The sequence below is a fragment of the Podarcis liolepis genome (assembly GCF_965112155.1).
Source record: "Podarcis liolepis genome assembly, chromosome: 7".
NCBI lineage: Eukaryota > Metazoa > Chordata > Lepidosauria > Squamata > Lacertidae > Podarcis > Podarcis liolepis.
This window is the reverse complement of record NC_139561.1, coordinates 60,414,308-60,440,707: the sequence shown is the minus strand read 5'-3', so window position 1 is coordinate 60,440,707 and position 26,400 is coordinate 60,414,308. Positions and strand designations below refer to the sequence as shown.

The window sequence follows — 26,400 nt, the reverse complement described above, 5'->3', positions numbered from 1 at the left end:
TCAACCATGCTTTTTTTCTCTAGTCAAACATATCAGCTTTGCCTCCAATAACTTCAAGAAACATTCCTCCATGTTAAACAATACTGTGAATGTTTTCATCTTTGTGCACACAAGAATCTCTTCACTCTGATGCATCCATAATTATTTTCATATTATGTATTCATTTGCACCTAGTTCGGTATCTTACAATCCAATTTCCTGTTGCATTTCCCATGATTTCCCATCCTTTAAAAAAATCCTTCCATTTAAGCTTCTTCCATTCTTTTTCCAAGAAAAGCACCAGATGAATCTGTTGTATTTCTCAATGAATTCTAAATTCCTATTCAGAACAAGAAAAGGCGGAACATGTGGATTCGGTCAATTTTGTATGTGACTCAGCACACATATATTCAAATAACAACTCTGCTGTATTATAATTTTCAATTTATGGGCCAGAGCAATTTCTTCTGCTTTGTGAAACCACTCTTTTTTAGTGTCCTTGCAGATGTTTACAAGGGACCAAATAGAAATCATTAATATCATAATTTCTGGGCAGCTATATATAATCATTGAGTTTATTTGTATGCTGCTTTTCCATGGTAAACTCTGCTCAAAGTAGTTCACAACATCAAAAAGGATTATATAATAAAATATAAGATTTCAAGATAATTAATGAACAATTACGAAACAAAATTTAAATAAATACAGTGACCCCTCAGCTTGTGTTACCCTCGGGTAACGTAAACTCCGGGTTGGGAAAGCGGCAAACCCGGAAGTATTTTTCCAGGTTTCGCTGCTCACGCATGTGCAGCAGCACTAAACCGCGCCACGTGCATGTGCATAAGCTGTCCTCCGGTTGCGGCCGGACCTCCGGAACAAATCCCATTCGCAACCGGAGGTACCACTGTATCATGGCATGCATAACCAGTGGTTTTTAATTACGGTATACTACTGAGGAGCATAAGCATCTAGTTGAAAACTGATGGGTATGGTGTTAGAAAGACATCTATCATTAAAATGTACAAAAATATATCTATAGAAGAAATTTTATTTCTTCAATAAAAGTTTGTTTTCTTTAAAAGAGAAAAAGACCCACTCCACGTACGCTCTGATGCACCAGCAACTTAGGGAAAGGGACTCTGTCTGTTGTGTCTCCAGGGACACGTAGTCATTGCTGGAGCCATACAAACAGCAGTTGCCAAACTAACAATTGTGGACCATTGCTCTTATTAGCCAAGCAATCACATTATCCTCTCTAATACTGAAATCAGTACCGCCATGCTGTTAAGACTGGAGCCAAAACAGAACCAGCAAGAAACAAGCAAGAGGGAGCAGTGTGCTAGAGTTAAACCCAAGTTATGGAGAAGCAGTGCTAGAAACTGAGATATGAAAGCTAGGAGCTAAATGGCACCTTAAACCTAGGTTATGGGCGCAACAATGGAATGTCTAGGTGTGCTTTTTTATAACAATACAAAGCTAAAAATGAATGAACTGCAGCTAAAGTATTATGTTCATTTTTCACATGGTCTGGTCCTTCCTCTGCCCACCCTGTAATATTCTTAAGGGAGTCTCTTCTCCAGTCTTCAGAGAGTAGCTGGAAGTAGGGAGGCAGAAAAAGGTCCTCCTTTCCTTCTACTCTGCAGTTTTAATCTGAACTCTTAGGCACAGTGCTACGCTCAGAGCTCAGAAACTGCTCACGCTAATGAAATTCCTTGTCACAAAATGTGCCTAGCACAATGGGAGTTTTGAACACTATGCAGAAGTACTACACGCACACAGAGGGAAACACCTCCCCAGAAAAGAAAAAAGCAGCACAGTGAGAACTTAGTACTTCTAGAAGCCACAATACTGCAATATCTTTTTCATCTGAATGTATGAACTGAAGCATGTGAACCTGTTATGCGCATGAACAAATTAAACTATCAAATCTCTTATTTGGATTATATAACAGACACACATCTTTCATTTTAGCCTAAGGGCAATTTTTTCTCCAAGAGAGACAAGCACACACACTGCTCTTTTGAGGTTCTAGCCTTATAAGGAGAGCAGGACATAACCTCAGATATACATCATCTAAATTTATATAAATTTATATCTTGCCCTTACTTCCAAAGGAGTCCAGAATCACGTCATGCTTTAAGGATAGGTGTAAGATGTCAAGGGTTTCAAACCATGGTGTCCAGCACCTTACTGTGTGACCAGCATTCTTAGTTCTTAGGTAGCCTTTGAGTGTTAAGATTGGATTGCTACCACAACCTGCTTTTGACACTACACCTGCCCCTTCAACCTATTGCTGTCTTGGAACTCAGCCTTCTTCCTGGATCTACCTCCTACTGCTAACCCTTTGATCCTCATCTGCTTGATGCACTGCCAGACTCCCAGCCTGCCAAGTGACCATATCTATTGCTTTTCTGATTTTTACCCACCTGCACCTGAATTGGATCCCAGCTACAGCTCCTCTCAGAGGTAAACCAAGGCCTAACAATACCATATGTGCTACATTTGGCAAGCTGTCCTTAAAAAGGAAAGAAAGAACAGACTTGCTCAAATCCCAGCAAAGGGAGAGAGCCAAAACAGGATTCAGTATTACAGTGGTGCCCCGCAAGACGAATGCCTCGCAAGACGAAAAACTCGCTAGATGAAAGGGTTTTGCGTTTTTTGAGCTGCTTCGCAAGACGAATTTCCCTATGGGCTTGCTTCGCAAGACGAAAACGTCTTGCAAGTTTGTTTCCTTTTTCTTAACACCGTTAATACAGTTGCGACTTGACTTTGAGGAGCAACTCATAGAACGCGGTGTGGTAGCCTTTTTTGAGGTTTTTGAAGACTTTGGTGATTTTTGAAGCTTTTCCAAAACTTTCCCGACACCGTGCTTCGCAAGACGAAAAATTCGCTAGACGAAAAAACTCGCGGAACGAATTAATTTCGTCTTGCGAGGCACCACTGTACTTAGAATCTTGCTATAGATTTAATCCTTCCACCTCAATTTGGTGAAGAGAGATTAATCTTGCCATGTAGATAACTTGCTGCCAACTTCTCATCTGCTTTCATTTTATGGGATAGAGTTCAGAATTTTCAGACCAGATTTACTGTTAACGCCTGCTCTTAAACACTAGATTAGAAGTAACCCATTTTGGTTCATTTTAATTAAACAATAAGCATAGGTCCAAGTATGGACTAATGAGGTGGCTGACTTTGCCTATGTCACTGTTTCTCCCTTGCAAATATTTTGAACACTTTGCTTGGCAAAATAAAATATTGCAATTAAACTCAAACATACAACACCTGTATTTATATAATCCACATTTCTGAGTATCTAATTATTATTATTTATTCTATTTAAAGACCAACAACAAAACAGCAATATACATTAAAAGCAAGAGTTTAAAATGCATTAATAATAAAGCAGCAGATAAATCAGATCAAGTAGTCTAGCACCAGGCACTGATCTCCCAAAAGCTTGGGTGAACAATTGTCTTAAGGAACCCTGCATGTGCCTCCAAATCTTCTCTGAAGAGCATGGGGAAGCCTTAGAACAGATTTAGGGGAGCACAAGAGGACGAGAGGAGAAGACTGTTCACTGTGCATGCAGAAATCCTTATGCTGACAGAACAATCTGCTTAATGCTATACAGTCGTACCTCTACTTACGTTCACCTCTGGTTACATATCCTTCGGGATATGTACGCGGCAAACCCGAAAGTATATTTCCGGGTTTCGCCTCGCACACATGCGCAGAAGCGCTCTACTCCGCCATGAGCAGAAGCGGTCCCTCCGGTTGCGGAAATCTCAGGATCCAACCTGAGCTCCGGAACGGATCCTGTCTGCAACCGGAGGTACCACTGTATTGAATGCAAATCAGGGTCAGGGAGTCAAGGTGCCACCACTGAGAAGCCCTATCCCAGGATACTGTACAATGGGCAATGCACATTGATAGGACCACAGAAGCAATGAAGTCCTGTATTACTTGTAGCCATGAAAACCTGTGCCTAAAAATACTTTCAAATGAGACCTATCAGCCCAAAACAGAGACAGCAATCCCAGAACTCTTAAAAACTTGAGGACCACAGGCTTAGCAACATGGCCCACTGCCAGAAACGATAGGATAGAGAAAAGATAGAGGGCCATGCAGCTCAGATAGGACTTGTGCTTTAGTAAGGACTTCAGAAGTTACTATCACAGAAAGCAGAGAAAGAACAAAAGGTAAGTGAATGGATGTCTGATCAGTAACTTCCTGTGTTCCTCAAAATGCAGTTTAGAACCAATCCAAGGTTTCTAACCCTCAAACCTGAGGTCAGATATGTGTACAGAAGCAAACAAGCAAAATTGAAGTTACCTCTCTATCCCTGGATCTACAAGGCCTTGAGAAGTGAGGAGGTCAAGTTTGCTGAAGATACTGTGATTTAGTAGATTTCCAAAAAGATTCCTCCACACTGGGAGATATTGGAGTCATGATGTATAGCTCAATAAACCCAGAATGTAGAAACTGTGAAAGATGTTACAAAATCACTAGAAAAGTGATTTAAAATGTAACTACCAATATCATTAGGGACGCGGGTGGCGCTGTGGTCTAAACCACAGAGCCTAGGACTTGCCGATCAGAAGGTCGATGGTTTGAATCCCCGCAATGGGGTGAGCTCCCGTTGCTCAGTCCCTGCTCCTGCCAACCTAGCAGTTCGAAAGCACGTCAAAGTGCAAGTAAATAAATAGGCACTGCTCTGGCGGGAAGGTAAACGGCATTTCCGTGCACTGCTCTGGTTCGCCAGAAGCGGCTTGGTCATGCTGGCCACATGACCCAGAAGCTGTACGCCGGCTCCCTCGGCCAATAAAGCGAGATGAGCGCTGCAACCCCAGAGTCGGCCATGACTGGACCTAATGCTCAGGGGTCCCTTTACCTTTACAAATATGCATAGTGTGGAAGGGAAGGTAGGTTTGTTCTTCCTCTCATATAGAACTCGGGGTTATCTAATGGAATAGATTGTCAGATACAGGACACACAAAAGATAGTACTTTACTTGGCACATAATTAACATATGGAATGACATGCTGATGGTCACTGATTATGTACAGTTAAACCTTGGTTTTCGAAAGTCTCGGCTGCCGAACATTTCGGAAGCTGAACTCCGAAAACCCGGAAGTAAAACCCTGGATTTCGAACATTTCGGAAGTCAAACAGACTTCTGGAACGGATTGCATTCGAAAACTGGAGTTCCACTGTATTCAGCTGCTTGGGAGCAACAGAACACTCTCATCTCTATTTCGGTTCCACAAAATAATTAAGAACAGCCACAGTACAAAAGACTGAAGACACTCTTCTTTCTCCTGATTATATCTACTACATATAGTTCACTATGAATTATCCAGATAACCAAGTGTACTTAACAGACACTTTTGAAATATGGGGAGGAGACCTTGCCAAATCAGCAGGAAAGAGCATTTGTTCTCAAACTCCTTAAAGGACACATTACACATGCTGGCAAGAAGGAAAGAATTAGAACTGTAAATTCAGTCCATCACTGGAAAACAAAATTTGTGCCCAAGATATGACACACCAAGGAGGAATTTTGAAACTGAGTGCTTTATAGCAAAGAGACACCCAAAACTTAAAATAGTAAATCATTCAACCAATCAGAAGAAGCACACTGTTTTGAGTATGATATGAGACCTAGGCTGCGATGGGGTCTCAGCTTTTTGCACTGGTGCCAGTTAACTCTTACATCACACTCATTTTCTCTGTCACAGCCAAACAGAACTGTGTCTCTCTCTACTTCCCACCACAATGAAAAACAATCACTTCTGAAAATGGCAATGAGCCACCTTAAGAAATAACAGTTTTTTGGATTAGGTTTGCAGTTCTGTAACAGTTCCAGTAATGCCTATGGGACATCAGAATGTTAATGTATTTTTACACAAGAAAAGAATTAAGTTTGTGGTGTAATGGCAGCTGATCCAAAGACAAGCTGACCAATACACACAATTGCAACTCCAGCATATAAAGACTACTATGCTATGTATTTAGAATTCTACATTAGTTGCAAGCTCACATGTTAATGCTTTACAAATCCTTTAAAAAAAGATGTCTAGACAGTCTTGAAGACATTTTTTAAAAATTAAGAAGAAAAATGTGGCAGACCTTTTGGGGAACAATTTTCAGTAATTCACTGATGCTGCTACCTTTAATCACAGCAATTGTTATACTAGACTATCTTGTTAAATGAGCCAGAACTAGTACTAAAATAGTTTTTGTGTAATGGGCAAATACAAACTGTGATGATGGTGACTTAAATCACATGCTGGTGATAACAGGTAATATTTTTTTTAAGTGTCCCTTGCATAAGTAAAAAATTGGCTGAGAATTGCATTTCTTATTAAATTAAAACTGGCCTGCTTCTTTGTTCTGAATTTAATATAGGATGTCAGTTTAATAAAAGTTTTAATAATTCACACTTGAAGATAAGGATCATAATCTTTCAAAACTCAGCTGCATAGTATCCTCGGAGAGTCACCTTTGTACCTACTGTCTTTATCATGGGCCTCTTAAAACTGAAGGTATGCCCAGATTGAAACAAACTGGAAAGATCTGGTCACCGTGCTGCAGGAGGGATGTGCAGAATCCCAGACTGCATTACTTGGCCAAATACATAAATATAATTCTGCTCTCTGTAACCTTTGAAGGTACCTTTCAAATATCAAACCCTAAGAATGCTGCTTGTTTTGTAATCTAGTCAAATGAAGAAGCAGTACTATCACTTACATTTATCCCTTTGAATCTTTGATCCAATTGATTTGCAGCAGTCTGAATTGGATGGCAACAAAATTATGTTGCTCTGTACTTTTTCCTGCTCACAGTCCTTTGAGGCTTAGTCAAGAGGACAGAAACAGATCCAACAAGAAAGCTACAAGCAAAGAATGAACTGAATCCTTTATTCTCTTTTAACAATGACAGTGCCTCCCAAGAGGCAAAAATGTATCTTACTCTTGCTTTTTAGAATTGTACTCTATGTACAGCTCAGGACCTGCTTGTCCTCAGTGTATAGGAACTGTAATGATTTGATACTGTACAAAGCCTTACATAGCAGTCTTTCTGTTAACAGAGCTTTAGAAATCATTTTGGGAGACTAAATTTATGAACACTGTCTTAAAACATTTTGTTCATCATTCTAAAAGAAAACATTTCATTTTCTGGGCCTTCACATCTCTATAAACAAGATCTGACCATCACAAGGGATTTAAGATTAAATCTCTGACTATCAGATAACCGAATTTGTTTGAATATAATTATTCACGTCATTGTATTCTTTTTTCTTATTTAAATATCTCATTTCAACTACTACATTTAAACATACATTGGAAATAAACTTTTAAGATAAAGAAAGAGGAACCGATAGCAATAATTTAGAACATGGGACAATGAACACTGCATGTAATTTAATGAGTTTTGTTCCCCCTCCCCTTTTCTCAGCTCTTTTAATGGAAATGAATGCTTTATGTCTGCTTAACTGTTATTTTCTGAATAATAATTTGTTTTACTATAATATTGGTTTTCAATATGGACTAGTTATAATAATGGTTTTCAATAGTGATTTTCAATATGGAGCACTGGAAACAAAACAAAAAATTGCATTTCCCCCAGAAAAGTTGTTTCTCCCCCCCCCCAAACAATCACCCCCCAAAAAACCTGTCTCCCTCTCCATGGCTTCAAAATTTCTGGAAATTTTACGTATCTGTATTTTATGTAACTTTAGGCATTCAATGGCATTAATCCATCTCCAAGGGTGGAGTGTGAGGACTCCTTGGAATCAGTCTTAGTCTTAGATGACAGGGGAGGCAGGGTGTTTCTAACTTCCACATCAGAAGTTATAATACTGGTCATAAAGAAACCTAGCATGCATCTAGAAAATGTCAACAATTATAGGCTGGTTGACATGTCCTGAGTAAAGTGCTTCGATAAAAGTGTTTCTCTATATCCATTTAAATCAGGCTACAGGCAAGGTTTTAGGACAGAAACTGCCTTGAGCAATTTGTAGGATGGCTTTTTCTGAAAACCAAAGGGTTCAAAACCCTGTTGATTCTCTTGGATCTCTCAGGTGATTTTGATGTCATTGACCATCAGGATAATATATCTGAACAGTGTGCTTGAGATACCACATAGTGGTGGTTCTCCTATTTGGATGGCTAATTCCAGACAGTTCTGCTGGGGAACTGTGGCTCAGCCCCTTAGTTATTACACTCCAAGGGTCTACACAATTCTATTCCCCTCCCTGCCCCTAACGCTGTTTAACATAAAACTGCTGGAAGAGGTCTGCAGAGATTTCTCTTGAGGGATCATCAATACACAAAAAGGCATCCAGCTGTTTCTCTTTTTCATCTTTTAGGTGAGACTTTTGTGCCCTGAATCAGTGCCTAGGTGTGGTAGAGGATTGAATAAGGGTTTATTGACTGATATTCAATCAAGATTGAGGTGCCTTGGTAAGTGGTCTGACCAGATGATGGTGTTAAATTTGTTCTGGAAAAATTGCATTCTCTTATGCATTAGGGCCACAGTTTAGGGGCTAGTATTGTCACCCAATATTTACGTGACCTCTGTGGTTCAAAATGCCTTGTATCAACTTGCACTGTAAGAAAGCTCTTCCTAATGTTTAACCTAAAACCCTTTTCATGTAATATGATCCCAATGGTTTGAGTTCTATTCTCAGAAGTAAAAGTAGTAAATAAATTGTTTTATGAACTATGCCAGGGGTGGGAAACCTCTGGCCCACAGGCTAAATCTGGCCAACCAGGGTCTAAACTTTCATTTGCTAGGCCACTTTTCCCAAATCATGCCCACTTACTAGGACCTACGATGTGAGGAAGACAGAGATGCAGCTGTCAATGCACAATTAGGAGCATCATTGAAGTGCACTCCTAATATTACATTGGTAAATGAAAGCAGACTTCAGCTGTACCACCTAACAGCTGGTGTGTAGCAGAACCAAAGCCTGCTCAACAGTCTGCACAAGTGACCTACCCAAGGGAGTTTTTAGAACAGAAAGCCCCTAATTTCCATGCCCTACTGAAACCAGATTTAACTACAACATTCTCTTCTCTTTTTGGGTCCTGTAAAGTCCTACTGGCAGGGGTAGGTAAGCTGCAGTCCTGCAGTGTCCTTGGACTACAAGGCCACGTGGAGTGGGAGCTGCAGCTACAAAGAGCTAGGAATTAATCGTCATCATCTAGATCAGTGTTTCCCAACCTTGGGTTCTCCAGCTGTTTTCGGGTTACAATTCCCTCCCCCCCACACCACTGGTCTTGCTAGCTAGGTATGATGGGTGTTGTAGCCCAAAAACAGCTGGAGAACCCAAGGTTGGGAAACATTGATCTAGAGGACCACTCCTCACACTATGTAGACACAAGCTAATTCGTATCTAATTGTGAATTAATTTGCAGCTCCCTTTTAGAGAAAGAAAAGCAGAATGCCGATGGGGAAGACGGAATGGACAGATAATAAACACTGCACGCAAGGGGGGGTTGGGTGCCGTGGCACCTGACTCAAGAGGGGAAGCGGCCCCCTCACCCGATCGCGCGCAGACTTCTTTTAAAAAAAAAATATGTCGGCATCCATTCAATCGCTAAAGGAGAGGACAGGACCAGAGGCCGCCTTCCCGGTACCTCTCCCGCCAACACTTCTAGGTGGATTTGCCAAAACCCCGTCTGGTTTTCGGGGGCGATTTTTAAAAAAGCCCCGATTCAGCTCTGCTATCAGAAATAACGGCCCCCTCCATTTACCCCTTGGCCTACTCGCGAACCGACCTCCTCCCAGGGCACGCGATACCCCTCCCCCACTCGCTCCTCCCCCCCCCCAGCTCCACCTCAGCACCCCCCCTGCCTGGGGTATGTGAGGTAGAAACATAATCCTTCGCCATCTTTTTCGATCTTAAGGGAGGGGAAACCAAAAACAACAACAATCCGCAGGCCGCGGCCTCCTCCTCACCGTTCAGACGCGGCCTTCTTCTCTCGCCCGCCTTTGCCTACCTCACAGCTCACCACCGCAGCAGTAGCAGCAGGCCCAGACGTCCTGCGCGCGCAGCACTACCAGCCAGGAGCGAACTAATTGAAGCCGCTGGGAGATGTAGTTCTTCCGCCCACCCTGGCCTATTTGTACCGCGGACACCTTTCACGTCATATACTACAAGAACCGGCATGCCTCTGCAGGAGCCCGTCATCGACTATCTTCCGCCCCGCCGACTCTCGCGCTCTCTCTCCTCCCCCTTTTCCCGCTCGCGCTCTCTACGTCCGCAGGAGCCACTCTTAGGCCTGACGGGAGGTGGAGTCTTTTTCAGCCCCAGCTAGACTAGTTGGCATAGAAGTATCGCCGAGGGGGGACTACAACTCCCAACGTTGGCGAGAAAGACTTTAGGGTGATACGCTCTCGAAATGCTGGCGCAGGATGTTGTCTTCTGTAAAATATAGTGAGGCGCCCTGTGCGGGCTTCGAAAAAAGTGGCATTTTACGAGGGGCCAAGAGGAGGATTTATATGAGGGCAGTCTTTCCGTATCATGCTTGGTTGCTTAATTTGATTTTTTTATTCTTATGATTCCTTGCATTTATATCCCACCTTTTTCTCAAAGGAGCTCTAATGTAGCATGCATGGTTCACCTCCTCATTTAACCCCCATTACCACCCTGTGAGGTAGGCTAGGCCCAAAGCCAGCCAGAGAGCTTCATGGCCTAATGGGGATTTGAAGCTTGGTCTCTCCCAGGTCCTAGTCTGATACTGTATAAGCATTATACCACACTAACCCTCAAGTGCCTCAGAGTAATAAACAACAGCATTAAAGTAGGTAAGAAAGGGCAATAAGGTCACCCCAAAATATGTACATTTCAAAGCCCTTCCTGCTAAACTCATGTCTGTGGCCTTTGCTGTGTTCATCCTTTATCTACCTGCCTTCCCAAAAAACAAAGCCTGGGTAAATAATAATGTGTTCCCTCATGGGTAGGCTGAGTGAGCCAGATTCACTCCATTTGTTCTTTCAAGTTTGTCTTATTTATTACATTTATACAGTTTACCAACTTTTCCTCCATGTTGTTCAAGGTAGTGTAATGGTGCTCTCCCTCCACATTTTATCCTCACAACAACCCTGTGTAGTAGGTTAGGCTGAGAGACAGTGACTGGCCTGAAGTCATCCAGTGAGCTTCATGACTGTGTGGGGTTTATGAACCCTGTTATCCCAGACCTTAGGTCAGAACTCTTTTCCTCTTCTTCTTCTTAGGTCAGCACTCATAAGCACTACACTATAGTGGCTCTAAAAAGAGGCATGGACAAAAATGTGGACAAAAGTGCCACACAAATCCATAGCAGCAATGACCAGAGAAAGACTACTTAAAATTGCACAGAGCTGGAACCTAATACCTAGAAGCCTAGGCTATATAAACCCGATGAGTTCTCCCATGTGTTGGAGAGGATATCCCGCTATAAGGACATATCAGCAAATGTGGTGGAGTGTCCAAAAATTGAAAAGTTCTGGGAAAATGTATGTACAAAAAAAATTGATTACAGAAATATCTTTAATTACAATTACAAGGCAGACGGTCCTCATGACCCCAGGACTGGCTCTACTTAACTCATGTCATCACAATACAGTATGTATTGTATTGTATTGTATTGTAAAAGAACTCAACACATCTGTTAACTGCTGCAACAACAACTATTGCCAGGATGTGGGAATCATTACAATTAACTATGGACCAATGGTATAATGCAATCTGACAAACAACATTATTGGAAAAACTGACATAAAAATTAAAAGTTACAAGAGGCCAAAAGAAAATAAAAAAATTTTATTTTTATGCATTCTGGTGTGATTTTACTGATTACACAAATAATGAGGCATATGATAGAACACCCATATTTTATAGCAGTCTGGCATACATGAAGTACATATTTTTCCCTCCACCGCTTGATGTTTTACAAATATATAAATCTATATAAATATAGATATATGAACTGCAAAGTATCAGCACATAGAATAACCCAGTTTATTAGAATCAAGTTAGTCATATTAGTTCATGCTGATTTTAATAACATTTTGTACAGTAAATCTGTTTAAACTGGTTTTCAAACTATACAATGATTTGTGTATATTTTTGGAAACCACTTTTGGAAACAATTTGTTCAAAAAGGAGTCTATACACATTTTAAATAAACAGAATAGTGAGACTGCAAATTGCACTGTTAGTGGTCACCATGTTGGGACTTCACATCCTTGATCTGCTATAAACTTCACTAGGTGACATTGAGCTAGTCAGTGCCTGAGTGCAGCCTACTTCACAATTTATTATGAGGATAAAGTAAGGTAGCCCACATACTTGTGTATGCCATGCTAAGCTCAATAGAGAAAGGATGGAACACTAAGGTAAACAACAGTAGAATCAATGCCAGCTTCCGTTTGATGGTGGCTTGGGGAGGGAGTGCTTGTAAAAATTATGAGGATCCATGAAGGTCCTGGTCCAGTGCCCTAAATGCTGCAGCACGCTGACTCTCATTTTGGCAACACATTGGAGCAGTATAGCAAAAGGCATTTTAGAAGCTAGCCTACAGTGCCATTCTGGGCAGCAAAAACAATTGAGTGCAGCCTATTACTAGCAACTGCTTTGCAAGGAGTTTGGCTCCCCCATCCCCTTTGAGTTTGAAGCTTCCAATGTAGAAAATTTTCCCAGTGCAATGCCATCAAGTCACCAGACGATGGTAGCATTGAACAGTGAGTTAAACTTCAGCACCCTAAACAATTCATTGGCATCCATTGACATGCTAGTGCTAATCAAACCAAATCAAAACTATTGTTATTTTGGGGTGAGATTTAATCACATACCCACAATGCATGTAGTACAATTAAAGCTGATCTGGAGCTCCTGCGAAACAAACCTGCTTTACTTTAAAACTGGGCTTTTTATGATAAAGAAAGTGGTGGGGAAATGCGCTGGAAAGTTTGGGATAACACTTGCTCAATGCAACTTAATCTAATTTCCTCACAAACAAATCAGGATGAATGTTCATTAAATAGCCAAGATCCTCTATGCTCTCTGCAAACAAATAAAGCTATAGATTCATTAAACAACTCAGGTTACGCTGTTGCTGTTTTTTAAAACACACAACAACAACAACAACAGCAACAACAACAACAGGAACAGGAACAACAACAGGAACAACAACAGGAACATTAAGAATACTATCTCACATTTAAGACCATGACTCCCTGGGTTGTGAGTGAGCTTTTAAGTTACTCAGAACCTTTTATCAAACAGTATGCTAAAAAGAAAAGCAAAATACTGTAATAAGATGAAAGCAAACACCCGCCTTGGGGTGGGATGGGATTCGGCACTGCCTGCAGTTTGTTTCAAGTCTAAGATGCTGTTGGAGGAAGTTTGTGCAGGTGAATAGAATCAAAATCATGCCTTACCAAGTTACGGTTAAGTTTAGAAACATGGGTGTCTTATGATTCCTATTCTTATTATGCATACCATGGTATTAAATAATGGTTGAGTATTTCTCCATGATCCTAGTGCAGCCCAGTTATATGCTTGTAAGGTCACAGGAAGGAGCAGTGGTGCCAATCAGGTAGAGAGGGGCAACTACCTGGGGGTAGGGCCAGGACCTGATTGGCAGGCAACTGACCAGTCAGACTGGCATAGCCTGGAGCCTCCAGAAGCAGCCAGACCAATGGGAATGCTACATCAGGAACCTTAGGAGAAGCACCACTCTCTGCCTCACCTGCTCTAATTTCCCCTGGCAGTATTTGAACCAGTGCTCCTGGGAGTATGTCTGCATCCTTGTTTTAGTGTATGCACAACCTAACTGACTATCCCCTTTTCAATTAATGATGGCTTGTGGGAAAGAAAGGAAGGAAGGAAGGAAGGAAGGAAGGAAGGAAGGAAGGAATAATTGAATTGGCAGCCTCCTGTATATATTTATGTGGCTGTTTTGCAAACTACATGGTATCACATGAACCAGTAACTTCCCCAAGTTGTTGATGGCTGCTTTAACAGACAACACCACAGGGCTCCTTTGGCTGTGCTGATGGTTGCTGCGTAGTTCTGTGTTTCTTGTCTGTTGTAGGTGTGGTGACTTGAAAGACATGGAGCCTCTGTTGGTTGGTTGGTTGGCTCCCTCCATCCATGTGTGGCATAAGCGACACAGTCCCTAATTGGTGGGCATGTATGCTTTCTTTACACAACTTGTGTACTTTCTGGTGGTGTTGTTTTTCCTGATCTGCCTGCGCTGAGCATGCAATGGATTTAGCAGCCATCCTGGTGTGGTAGCTTTGGTCATAGAGTAATATGAATACTAGAGCTTAATTTCTGTCCCAAGGTAAAGGTAAAGGGACCCTTGATCATTAGGTCCAGTTGTGGCCGACTCTGGGGTTGCGGCGCTCATCTCGCTTTATTGGCCGAGGGAGCCGGAGTACAGCTTCCCGGTCATGTGGCCAGCATCATGACTAAGCCGCTTCTGGCAAAGCAGAACAACGCACGGAAATGGTGTTTACGTTCCCGCTGGAGTGGTACCTATTTATCTACTTGCACTTTGACGTGCTTTCGAACTGCTAGGTTGGCAGGAGCTGGGACCGAGCAACGGGAGCTCACCCCGTCACAGGGATTTGAACCGCCGACCTTCTGATCGGCAAGTCCTAGGCTCTGTGGTTTAACCCACAGTGCCACCTGCGTCCCTTAATTTCTGTCCTGGAACATGTAAATAACAGTACCACTGAGTATGTGCAGAGAGTCACCTGGTTATGCCTAAACTGCTCCCAATAGGAATGAGTGAAGCTGTCTTTTACTGGTCCATCTTGTTCAGCATCTTCCACACTGACTGGTAGCAGCTCTGCAGAATTTCAGGAAGGGAATTTCTCCCAGCCCTACCTGGAGATGTCAGGGATTGAACCTGGGATCTTTTGCATGTAAAGAAGATGCTCTACCACTGAGCTACTGCTTTCCCCCAAGAATGGGGTATACTTTGCAAATACTTTGTTGAGCTATTGCAAAGGAGCCACTAGGATAGCAACAGGTTTGTTTTAGCCCAAAGGCTTTTTACCAGAAAGGATAAATATGGATTAAACAGGCTGGTATTTTGATGCCAGGTATGTGTATGGGCATTGCACTTTTCTTCTTTTTTGTCTGCACGCAGAGCGCCGATTTCACAATAAACACCTGTCTAGAAGCCCTGGCACTTGTGCTCCAACAGCAGCAGCTCTGCACCTCCAGCTGGGCTCGCCCGCTCTCTTCGCAGCAAGGTGGGCCAACGCGAGCAGCTCCCGCGGAGCGAGCCGCTGTCTGCCCCCGCCCCCTTGTGCAAATCCAGCGCTCCTAATTGGTTCGGCTTGTGGCACGGGCGGGGCTCGAGGCGCCAGACGCGATATAAGGGAGCGAGCGAACAATGCGCCTCGATCCCGACTGGGTCGCGTTGGGGGGGCGGGGAAGCGGGAAAAGCCGCGCTTTCGGCAGCGGAGCGGGCGAGCGAGCACAGAAAGGCTAAGCTACCAAACCAGGCGGCGGCACCGCCTTCTTAGTTGAAAGAGCCCGGCGCTTGCACTTTTCCAGGCGGAGGAGCGCGCCCTACCGCGCGCTGCGCTCAGGTGAGCTCCCGTCGCAGGTGGGACGCGAGCAAGCCATGGAGCTCGACCTGCCTCAGGCGCCGCCGGCGCCGCCCTACTTCTACGACCACCAAGAGTCGCCCGGCGACGACTTCCACCGCTCGAGCGCGCCCAGCGAGGACATCTGGAAGAAGTTCGAGCTGCTGCCCAGTCCGCCGGCCTCGCCGCTGGCGCCGGGCCCCGCCGAGGACGCTGCCGCCGACTACCTGCTGGAGCCCGGCCGGCTGCTGGGCAACCTGAGCGCATTCGTCCTCCGCGACTGCATGTGGAGCGGCTTCTCGGCCCGCGAGCGCCTGGAGAAAGCCATGGGCGAGAAGCTGACCGCCAAGCCGCCCGCCCAGGGCCCGCCAGCCGCCGCCGCCCCCACCGCCGCCCAAGCACAGCACGACGCCGCGCTAGGCGGGCTGTGCGTGGCCCCCGGCGCCGTCTTCGCCTGGCCCGCCGACTGCAAGCTCCCGCCCTCCTCCGGCTCCGAGAGCCAAAGCGAATCGGGTAAGGCTGCCTCCGGGCCGGGGAGCGGGGCGGCGGACCGCACGGTACCCCCCAGGGGCACCCAGTCCTGCAGCTCTGGCTGGGCGCCGAAAGTTTCTCTCCCGGGACAAAAGGCTCCTCTCGCTCTTAATTTCCCGTGGCGCCCCTTGGACTGCGCCCCCTGTCTTCCCAGGTCTCCGTGCAGAATTCTGCAGTCCCCTTGGAGGGATCTTTTATTGCAAAATTCTCCGAGCTCTTGCATTTACTCTGCCCCCCTCCCGCCCCACTTCTTCACCAGAGGTTCTACTTTCAGGGGGAAGTGTGCATTGTCGTCCCGGCCCAGCTTCCCAAGGCTGCTGCTGGGACTTGCATAACGTGGTGAGCCCAACCCATCTGTCTTGCTTCCTCCTCCAACCTCTCCCAATTTAGCACCCTTTAGCACAGGCGGCGGGGGAGGGGGGTGCCTGCCGCAGGACCGAAAAGAGAAGAAAAGGCGCCACTTGCACAACTCCCTCCCCCACTCCAGGAGGTTGGGTGGGGGGACCCAAGATACAGAGCTTTTCTTTGAGAGGTTGCATTTCAGCAGGGCGGGCTTCTCCAGAGTTTCCTGGTTCAGGTTGTAAACGCTGTCTATAAAACCTGTGTTTATTGAAAAAGTTTGGCTTGGTTGGTGTTGCAGGCTGCTTATGCTTGTGGAGTCTGGAGGGTTGCCACAGTGGACCTGTGATGGACAAAGGCTGTGGAAGGATTTGACCTGGGAAATACAAGAATGGTCTTGCAAACCCCCCTCCTCCCACAAAATGTTGAATGCAGTCTCAGGTCAGGTTCTGCAGCCAAGGGGAACCAGCCATATTATGCATGTTATAAAAGTTTTGTTGCATAAGTGCCCTCATCTATGCTTATAAGTGCATCAGTTGACATGTAACCACTACTTTGCTGAGTTTGGTAACCTAGATCAGTCCAAAACAGCATCTCCACTGGCTGGTGCTGGTGGGAGTTGTAGTCCAAAACATCTGGAGGGCCCAAGGTTGGGGAAGCAAAGTCATTCCCATTTGATTATTGGCACATGAGTTGCTGTTCAGCTATCCTCTGATGGAGGCATGCAAGGGCAGTGTGTGTGTGTGAATGGGATCATAAAGACCACCTTTCTGTCTTTGAATCCAAAGAGTCATCAACCCCTTGCAATGCAGGAGTCAACATCAATGGGGAAGAACCGTAATTCTTTGGTAGAGCATCACCTTTGTATGGAGAAGGTTTGAAATTCGATCTCTGGCATCTCCAAGTAGAACTGAGAATCATCCTTTCAAATCCTAGTAAGCTGTTGCAAGTCAGTATAGAATCTAGACAATACTGACTTGGTACAGTATAAGGTAGCTTCCTATGCAGGATTGAACTACTCACAGCTAGAAGCCTGCCTCTGTCTTTTCAAGTCTCTAAGGAAGGAAATTTCACAACCTCTTCCTTCTCCCCCAGCCCAATTTGTTTGGCTAATCTGATCTCAATGCTTTTAAATCTTAAGTTTTTAAAAATGCTTTCATTCTGTTTGGATTGATGTACCTCGCTTGCACATCCAGTCCTCATTTGTAGGCACACCACAGAATAATACCAGGACTTTCTGTACACACCAACATATTTAGGGGGCAAACTTCTTTGTGAGCCTCTAGCAACCTTTGCCAACCTGGTCCGTCCCCCTTGCAAACTCTCACCTGCTTCAGGTTGTTTGGACTGCAACTCCCAACAGCCCCAACTAGAACACCACATGAATATTGTGTTCAGGGTTAACATTGGTATAAATAAACTTGTGGCATGTGTTATCCCTTGAAAAACTGACATAGCCTTGAAATGGGCACACTTTCTAATACTCTGGCCTTGTTGTTAATCCTTGTAGGGCTGAGTCACTGGGTAAGCAGTGGCTGCTTATATGACTCACTATAGAGCCTGAATAGGGCTTGGGTTGAGAAACAAATTGGGTATAAGATTTAATTACATTAGGAGAAGCAGGTCTTAATCTCAATTAGCAGAAGGGGCGGGGAATGTTATTGATTTATTTAATTGTGCTTGCCCTTGCTGACCTGGACTTTTCACCCCCATCAGCATCTAGGCTCCTCCTTCAGATGCTGTTCTTTTCAGCCAGTCACATGATTCCTGGGACAAAAAGCAACAGATGCAAGTGTTTGTGTGTGTGCACTCTCAATAGCTCACTATGCCAATGAGAGATGGAGGGTAGGTAACAGCAGTGTTTCAAGCACTGCTATTGGCTGATTGCCAGGATGCTTGGAGAAGGTTGTTCTCACGGAGTCACATTTTTTTTTATTAATGGGAAAGTGCTGATTGTTTGCCCAATGCAAGTTTTAGAAGGAGACCACTTAAAAATTCAAAGCAAGTGGGGGGAAGGCAAAGTGGGGGCATAGCTGGCCTGTGTTCTTTATTTATAAATTAATGGAGGCAGAAACAAGGCTTAAACAATGCAATTGGGGGCACCAGATAGTGTGCACTGTGGATGAGAACTTATGTGGAGGGCTGGGAGGGTGTGGGGCACAAGCCCTGCTGAAACTGAGCCTGCTGCAGGAGACCTTTCCCTGTCCATAGAATTAAGCAGACGGAGCAAGCTGGAGTGCCCACTGTATGCTCTGCTGCTACCATTGTCTGGCTGTGATTCTCCATTTGCCATGGGCTTTAATGGCTTGGAACCTCTGGCACAGAGATGAGGTAAAATAACACTGCTGAGTTCCGCTATGCCATTCTTCCCTAGCCTCGTGCTCGCCAGGTCTTTTGGACTACAACTCCCATCAGTGCAGGCATGCCAATTCTAGGGGGTCAATGTGTCTCATTATTGGTTGGAAGGAGGTCAGTTGCACATCTCAGCTTCAGTGGCTGGCTTCTGCAGACGACAACGTTGCATGTGTGACATCACACAAGCACAATACGCTTCTGCACTCTCAATCTTGGGTGTGGCTGTGTGTGTGAGCAACTTGGCGCTTCTGCATCAGTGCTGGCTATCATGAGCTGACTTGATAGAAGCAGTGAATTCCTTCCACCCATGTTTCTGAAGAGTTAAAAATTTTGACCCTTCCCCATTTGTGACATGAGGTGGTTTTCTTCTGCATATGATGGTGCTTAAGCTTTTGAAAAAGGAGGACAAGAGTATCTTGCACTCTCCTGCGGGCCTCATGGTAGCGAGCTGTCACAGAACCTTGTAAGAATGGCTTTTAGACATGCGTCCTGCAGAAGACTGTCTATGTACCTTGTTCCTGAGAGCAAGCAAGAGGACCCTTAGTAGGTGACATGTGAAATGCTGGAGACATGCTTTGAATGACTCCAACTCTTAAGTAGGCACGACGCCACCTTCTGTGTAACTTGAAATCATTTTCATTGTGTATTTCTGTGAAAAATGTGCCTCCTGTAGTTTTCTCCACAAGGGCCCTTGGTCAGTTTCTAGGAAACATTGTCTATGTGCAACCTGTCACAGGCTGTCTTAGGCATACAAGTTCCATTGTCCTCAGCAGAACTTAATTCCAGCCAACACAGATAGGGAGAAGCTTTCCTCTGAAAGCTGTTGCTGCAGTAAACCAGATGGCTGATTTCTTGCTCATGCAGACTAGCGGGACTTCGCTTTGTGAGTTCAGAACCGATCTCTTTGTTTTCTACTGTGATAACCTTTCCCCTTAAACTTCTTTCTTTAAAAAACTCTGACCACTTTGTCTGAAGGCTGTATAACTTGAATCTTTTGAAAGTCACTCAAGCCTTCTGTGCAAAGGCCTTTAAAGGACCTTCTCTTCCCACCCCCTTCCTGTATACTGGATGGGGAGGTGCCGAGATCCTTTCTGTGCATCTCTGGCTAAGTGGGGAGGGCTGCCCACTGTGTATGTTGGGGAGGTTGTTTGTGCAGGGGAATGGAATCCTTTGAACAGGATTTACTACTTCTGAAAAGTAGCAAATCCCTCCTGAAGTGTGAAGCTGTAGGGGCAAAGGCCATCTCTCCCCATTCCCTGCTTCATTTACAATTCCAATGGGCAATGAAAGAGCCTTGGGGGGTGGAGGTTGGGGGAGAGATAGAGCTTTAGCAGTAAACTTTGTTCCAGGCCAATGGTGACTATTGCCCCCAGTCTTTTTAATTGGGGATGGGGAGCATAGGAATGCCTTGATGATGGCCTGGCCTTTTGTCCCTTACAATTGCCTTTGGGAAAGCCACCCCCTCCCCTCCAGGGACACAAAGACAAAAAACCTCCATTCCATTGCAATTGTTAACAGACCCTTGGGGACAGAAATGTTCATCCCTCCCCAGAATGAAGCTCCCAGTACCACAGGATTCCTGCAGGAATTACATTTGCTCAGGACTTTGCAATAGCACCAAGTCAGACTGCTTGAGAGAAGGTAGATCAGACCGCTCATCCTTTCAGTAAATGCTAAAGGTTAAGAATCTAGTCTTTGCCCTCAAAATAAAGCAGCTTACAGGGTGAGATTTGAATCTGGAACCATGCCCAACACTTTATGGAGTGGGCAATAAGTACATTAGGATGCTCTAGTAGTAGATTGGGAAGGACTTTTCAGTTTGCCTTTTAAAAAAAGAAAAAAGTGAAAACCTTCTGGTTGGCCATGAGCTAATGACTTATCTTTCATCTTGGGTGTTCTTCATACGAAAATGAGCACTACTTGGTGGATTTTGATGTGGTGTTTAGAGCTCTGTTTACCAGTTTCTGAGTTGTGTAGCTTCACCGTTAATTTAAAAGCATACTTATTCTGCTCTTTAGGCAAAAAGATAAATGAAAACAAGGAGGGGAAAAGAAAACAAGTGAACTTGATCATCAGTTAGTTTTCATCTCTATATATGGCTTAGGTGCAGAAGGAACCTGGCTCAGCAGGTGCATCTTAAATAACCCCTTTGCCCTGCACTTCACCCCCTGGCTTGTGCATCTTCCTAGTCCTTTCCTACTTCAGCCTCTGCTGTGTGTGGTAGCTTCAGGAACCAAAAGAGATGAAGAGACCCACCTGTCCCCAGTTGGCCTCAGTGCTCAATAGTAAGACATCAGTAGACGGGCTCCTTGCTGATTCTGCAGAAACAGATTTCATAGCATCCCTGGAGCCAGGGATTAAAAGAAAGGTGGGGCTTTGCCTTGCCCTTTTGTTTTCAGTCCCCTCCCCCTCCCCCGTCCACAACATTTGGTGCAGGTCCCCATCTCTTCTTCATCATTCTCCACTGATATTTGAGCAACCTTTGTCACCACCCTGTGTGTGTGCAAGTTCTCCATTTGGGATTCAGGAAGGAGGAAAAGTAGAGAGGCTTCAGTTGAAATCTTTAGGAAGCCTTTGATAGCTCAGGTCTGGGAAGGTGATGACTTGCCCCAAATGTGCTGCTCCTTCTGTGATGCAGCTGATGTTGGTTACTGCTTCCCAGATTCTTACTACTGTACTTCAAATGGAGCTGTATGGTTTTATGTTCCTGAACACCTGCTCCCCTCAAAATGCTTGGACCACTACCTTGTTACATCTTGCAATGGCATAGAAAGGTTGGTTCCTTCGTTAGACACCTCATGCAGTTCTGTTTAGAATAAGGAACTGGGAATCAGTCCCAGACCCTTTGAGGAATCCAGTTCCACTTGATGTTGCCTTGTAACCTCAGTACAGCTTGAATGTATGTATGCTGCCTTGATTTTCATGGTGGTAAAAAAGTGGGGTGATAAAAAAGTCGGCTACACTTCCCATCATCCCTGTCCATTGGCTAAGCTGGCTGAGGCTGATGGGAGCCCTGGTACAAAACATCTGGGGGGCACCTGGTTGGCTGCATGAAACCCACCCTGGTGTGCTAACTTGTGTGAAACTGCCTGAAGGTTTGCCAAGGTTTAATGGCTTGTTCCCTCTTGTTTGTACACAGAAGGGGAAGAAATTGACGTGGTGACGGTTGAGAAGAGGCAGTCGCTGGGTGTGAGGAAGCCGGTGACCATCACTGTGCGGGCTGACCCCTTGGACCCTTGCATGAAACGTTTCCACATATCCATCCACCAGCAGCAGCACAATTACGCAGCCCGCTCACCACCCGAGGCTTGTTCCTGCACCGCTGCCTTGGAGAAAAGCAGTCAAGAGGAAGAGGAGGAGGAGGAGGAGGATGGTGGTGCACAGTCCCTGAGGCAAGTGGCAGAGCCTTCCTCTCTTGAACCTTTCCTCCTGAAATCCGGGAGCGCTCCCAGTTCGGACAGTGAAGACGTGACCAAGCGGAAAAACCACAACTACTTGGAGCGCAAGCGGCGGAACGACCTGCGCTCGCGTTTCCTGGCACTGAGGGACCAGGTCCCTGGTCTCGCCACCTGCCCCAAAACCCCCAAAGTGGTGGTGTTGAGCAAAGCGTCAGAGTATCTGCAGTCACTACTCAAAGCAGAGCAGCAGATGGTTGCTGAGAAGAAGCTGCTAAAATTGCATCAGCTTCAGCTGTTGAAACGGATTTCGTACCTCAAGAGTGCACATTAGCTGCCAGGAACTCCAAACTGCTTGCCAGCCTGATCTCTGCACTTTTTTGTGGGGGGGGGGGGACCAAACAAAAACAAATTGGTTTGTTGACTTGCAGATCCCAGGATGCAATGCAGCTGGTGCACACAAATGGGGGCTTGCATTCCATACACTATTTTCCACGCTGGTCTTCTCTCTTAGCCAGTTATGGGTGCTGGAGAATCTCCTAAGTTGTGCAGGAGTGATGATGATCAGGGCAGTATGGTTGAGCAGGGTTTAGCTACTCAGACTTCAGCTTCTACAGCAAAATGCTGACTTCTTCACAGGCTGAATGAGCCTCCATTCTGGCTGGGATCACCAGAAGCCTGAGTGTTTCTCTGGAAAAGCATCTTGTGGAATGCTTCACAGTACTTTCTGACAGAGGGGCCTGAGTCAACATTTCTAAAGCTGGGGCAAAGATGGACCCTTCAGTTGTCCTCAAGAGGCTTCTTCTGTTTCCCCCAGTCAAAGTTGGATTGTAAACACTGGCTATGGATAGTTCTACATACCCTCTTTTCTCCCCAGGCTCTGCTTCTTGCCACTGGCATTTAAGAAGACAGATATCTTGTGCAATTTGTTTCTTTTTTTACAATGGTCCTACGCAATAGACTTTTTCCCACCCCCAAGCACACTCCCCGCCCTATTTTCCTGAGCTTGTTTGGAGGTTCTAGCAGGGGAGCGCAGCTATCGTACACCCCCGACCGAAGAACGGTACACTCCCTCCATCTGGGATGGCCGTCCTCCTCCACCGAGCGCGCAGCTTCGGGAGGGACGCACATGGAGCGGTGAGGGAGGAAGGGGACACCCGCCTAGCCAGCCAGATCAGCCGAATCAACCCTGGCGATCAATGGGGTGACAGATGTCGCAGCCAGATCGCCCTCACATCCCTCCCCACCCTATTTTCCAATGTTGTTTAGGATTGAAAGCTCTCTTCCCTTCTTGGAATTTATTATGGGTGAATTTTTAAATGTCGCCACCTCTGATGTCCTGGCTAGGGCTTATGGGAGTTGTAGCCCAAAACATCTGGAGGGTACCAGGTGGAGAATGTCACATTATGTGAAGTTATTTCACAGCTGACACTTGAAGACAGCTTAAATCTGGCTTTTGCTTGAGATCTACAGCTAGATAACCCCTCAGGCTAAGATCAGTGCCTTTCACACTTGAGGTGGAAAAAAATATTGGGCAGATCTACACCATGCACTTAAAGCACATGACTTCCCCCACCCAATCCCCAAAGAATCCTGGCATCTGTAGTTTCTCACAGAGCCAGAATTCCCAGCACCCTCAACAAACTAAAGTTCCCAGGATTCTTTGGGTGAAAACATGTGCTTTAAAATGTATGGTGTGATTCCGCCCTTAATGGCATCAGCATAATAGACCCCAAAGTGGATTGATTTCAATGGGATTAATTCAGGTGAACTTCTAATCAGTTGTGTCCAGTGATGATGCTGTCTTGCTGTGTCAACCTTGAATCTGCCCCTTGGGGTAATTCCTCTTTCTGAGATGGAGGGGTGCAGAACCTTCTCTCAAGAACTGTTAGAGGCTTTATGTGTGCATTTAAGACATTCTCCCCCCTCCCCCCCCCACAACTGTTCCTTCACTGGAAATGCACTGAGATCACCTTGGATTTCATTTACCTCATACTTATTTTTCCACTTGGGCAATGCAGCTTCTTGTCTTTGGTTTTGTATATCCTAGAATCCATTGTTGTGACTGCCTGATTCTTTATACTGGATGGCTTTTTTTAAGATATACTATTTTTATACTTTTTTTAGAAATTATTTTGTAAAATACTTGTTCTTTCTTTCCTCCCAGCTTTTCAAAGATAAAACAGTGGGTAGAGGGCTCTCAGTACTGCTTTTGTAGATGAGATCGTTCAAACTGAGATTCAGCAGGAAAAAAATACTTCTGTTTTGACTAGAAAATGATTTCCTAAGTCAGGGGTCTGGTCCCAAGTTTCAAGCACCAATAATGAGACTATTAGACATCTTAAGGGTGTTTTGGTAGAGTGGGTGGGTAAGGGAGTCCCTAGATGGGAACATTGTAATTTCAACTGCCCCCTATAGAGAAGTTTCCTACTGAAGGTGTCCTACTGATTCTTAAGACTAAGAGAAGCCTTTCCCCCTCCACCTTCCCTTTCTCTGGAAATAAAAGGGCTGCATGAATATATTTTGGGGGAAATGTGCAGTGTGGCGTTGTTAATTGATGTTTACTCACAGCTAGGTTCCACTGTGTGCCCCCAGGAAAGGGAGCACCTCAGTCCCATGCATAAAGAGAAAGAAAGCAATGATAATGTGGTGATGTGTTTTTTGCTCTGGTTTTGCCAGGTCCTTAACAGCTTTTGTTGAGCTGGCTGGGGCTTTTACCCCCCTCTCCCTCCTTCCCTTTTATGCAGATCCCTCCCACCCATCCTCCTTTGTCTCTTGGGTAGGGAGAGGCCAGAGCTGGAGGTGATGGATGACCCTTTATCTTGGCTTGCACACAGTTTGGTGGGCGCAGACTGGTCTCCCACAATGCATTGGGGACTCCTTCAGGCGTTCTTTGACTGGCCCGCTGGAGCCTCAATGCTGGGTGGTCAGACTTAGCACTTTCTTTGTTACCTCGCACTTCTTAAATAAATGGAATCTCAAAAAGGACAGGCTGGGTCTGCTTTTTCCCCCTCCCTTTTTGAGCCAAGGGATATATGTGAGACCCTTATCTGCAAAGATAAATCAGTCTTCGTGTTTGTAATTTAGTTGAATGCATGTTCGTTTAGTTATGTAGAGGAGGGGAAGAGGAGAAAGTTTGGACAATATCCTGGAAAAAGAGAACCAGGGGAGCATGGTTCTGGCATGTGCTCCGAAGGAAGAGCATGGGAAATGAAGAAGTAGTAGGAGAGCTGTCATAGCCTGCAGCTGAATCAACCCATCCACATGCAGCTAATAAGAGAGTGTAGGCAGGAATTCTTTCTCTGCTGCTCTTGATGTGTGGAGATTCTTTTATGTTTATATAGGACCTGGGGGGATTTTACAGTATTCTGTAGGCTTATGATGATCCTGGGATAAGAAAAAGACATAAATGGAAGACAATATTTCAGCAGCAGTAGTAGAAAATGTAAAAAGCTGTGTATTTGAGGTGATTAACTGTATTTGCACATCATCTTTCCTCTGCTGGGAGATGGACCAGACCCTCTCTGAAGCACTGAGCCCACCTTCTCACCTGTCTGAAAGTCCTGCCCCTGCTTTCATTTCCCTCTTATTGGCTGCACATTTCCATATTCAGCAGTGTAGCTGAAAGATATTTTTGTAGGAATTAATGCACCCTAAATCTTTTGGCCCCCTTAGAGTTGGATTCAGTTCTCTGCAGCAAGCGTTCCTTTCTGTGTCTGCCTGCCACTGGGAGCCATCAGAAGTGGAGGCAATGTATCAGCAGAGCCCCTCAGGAATCCTGGCAAAACAGACTTCCTGCCTCTGTAGCAGGTTGGGCTAGATGAACTTTGGGATGCTTTCAGCTCTGATTCTGTCAGAGCCATCCTGGTTCTGCTTAGCTCAACAACTTCTAATAAAAAAGAAAAACCCATCCCTAACAGAGGCAGGCTCTTTCACGGAGAATCCACTTGCACCATTAGGAAGTATTTCTCTACCAGTTCAGGTCCTATCATTGGAACCAACATATGGTGACAATTTGTTCCTATATGACAGCCACCTTCACAGTTTTGAAAGGCTCTCCTGTCACATCTTTACTTCAGACTTCACCTACCCACTTTCTTCAACATTTCCTCACAGGACTGTCTCCAGGCCTCTCACCATCTTTGTTGATATTCTCTGGGCACATTTAACGTTGCTGATATCCTAAAACCATTGTGTCCAGACA

The 26,400-nt window shown here is 45.0% G+C and overlaps 2 protein-coding genes and 1 long non-coding RNA gene across 9 annotated transcripts in view; 1 reads left to right on the top strand and 2 right to left on the bottom strand.

The window, feature by feature from the left end:
• Positions 1–10,212, bottom strand: part of THRAP3 (thyroid hormone receptor associated protein 3) — a 41,738-nt gene extending 31,526 nt beyond the window's left edge. For 3 of the 7 annotated variants that reach the window (XM_083511583.1, XM_083511588.1, XM_083511586.1), the window contains exon 1: positions 9,946–10,212. The gene's annotated coding sequence lies outside the window, so the exon portion shown is untranslated. The remainder of the gene's footprint in view (positions 1–9,945) is intronic. The other 4 variants (XM_083511585.1, XM_083511590.1, XM_083511584.1 and 1 more) reach the window with 2 other exon arrangements.
• A 5,177-nt stretch (positions 10,213–15,389) lies between these two features.
• MYCL (MYCL proto-oncogene, bHLH transcription factor) lies at positions 15,390–23,121 on the top strand. Its single transcript, XM_083511668.1, has 2 exons — positions 15,390–16,089; positions 21,941–23,121. The coding sequence occupies exons 1-2, from the start codon at positions 15,615–15,617 to the stop codon at positions 22,528–22,530; spliced, it is 1,065 nt and encodes a 354-aa protein (XP_083367794.1). The 5' UTR covers positions 15,390–15,614; the 3' UTR covers positions 22,531–23,121.
• Positions 22,584–26,155, bottom strand: LOC310710696. The gene is made up of 2 exons (XR_014528188.1): positions 23,444–26,155; positions 22,584–23,188 (listed from the first exon to the last, which is right to left on the bottom strand). It is a non-coding gene; the product is annotated as an uncharacterized lncRNA (long non-coding RNA).
• Between the last annotated feature and the right edge of the window lie 245 nt (positions 26,156–26,400).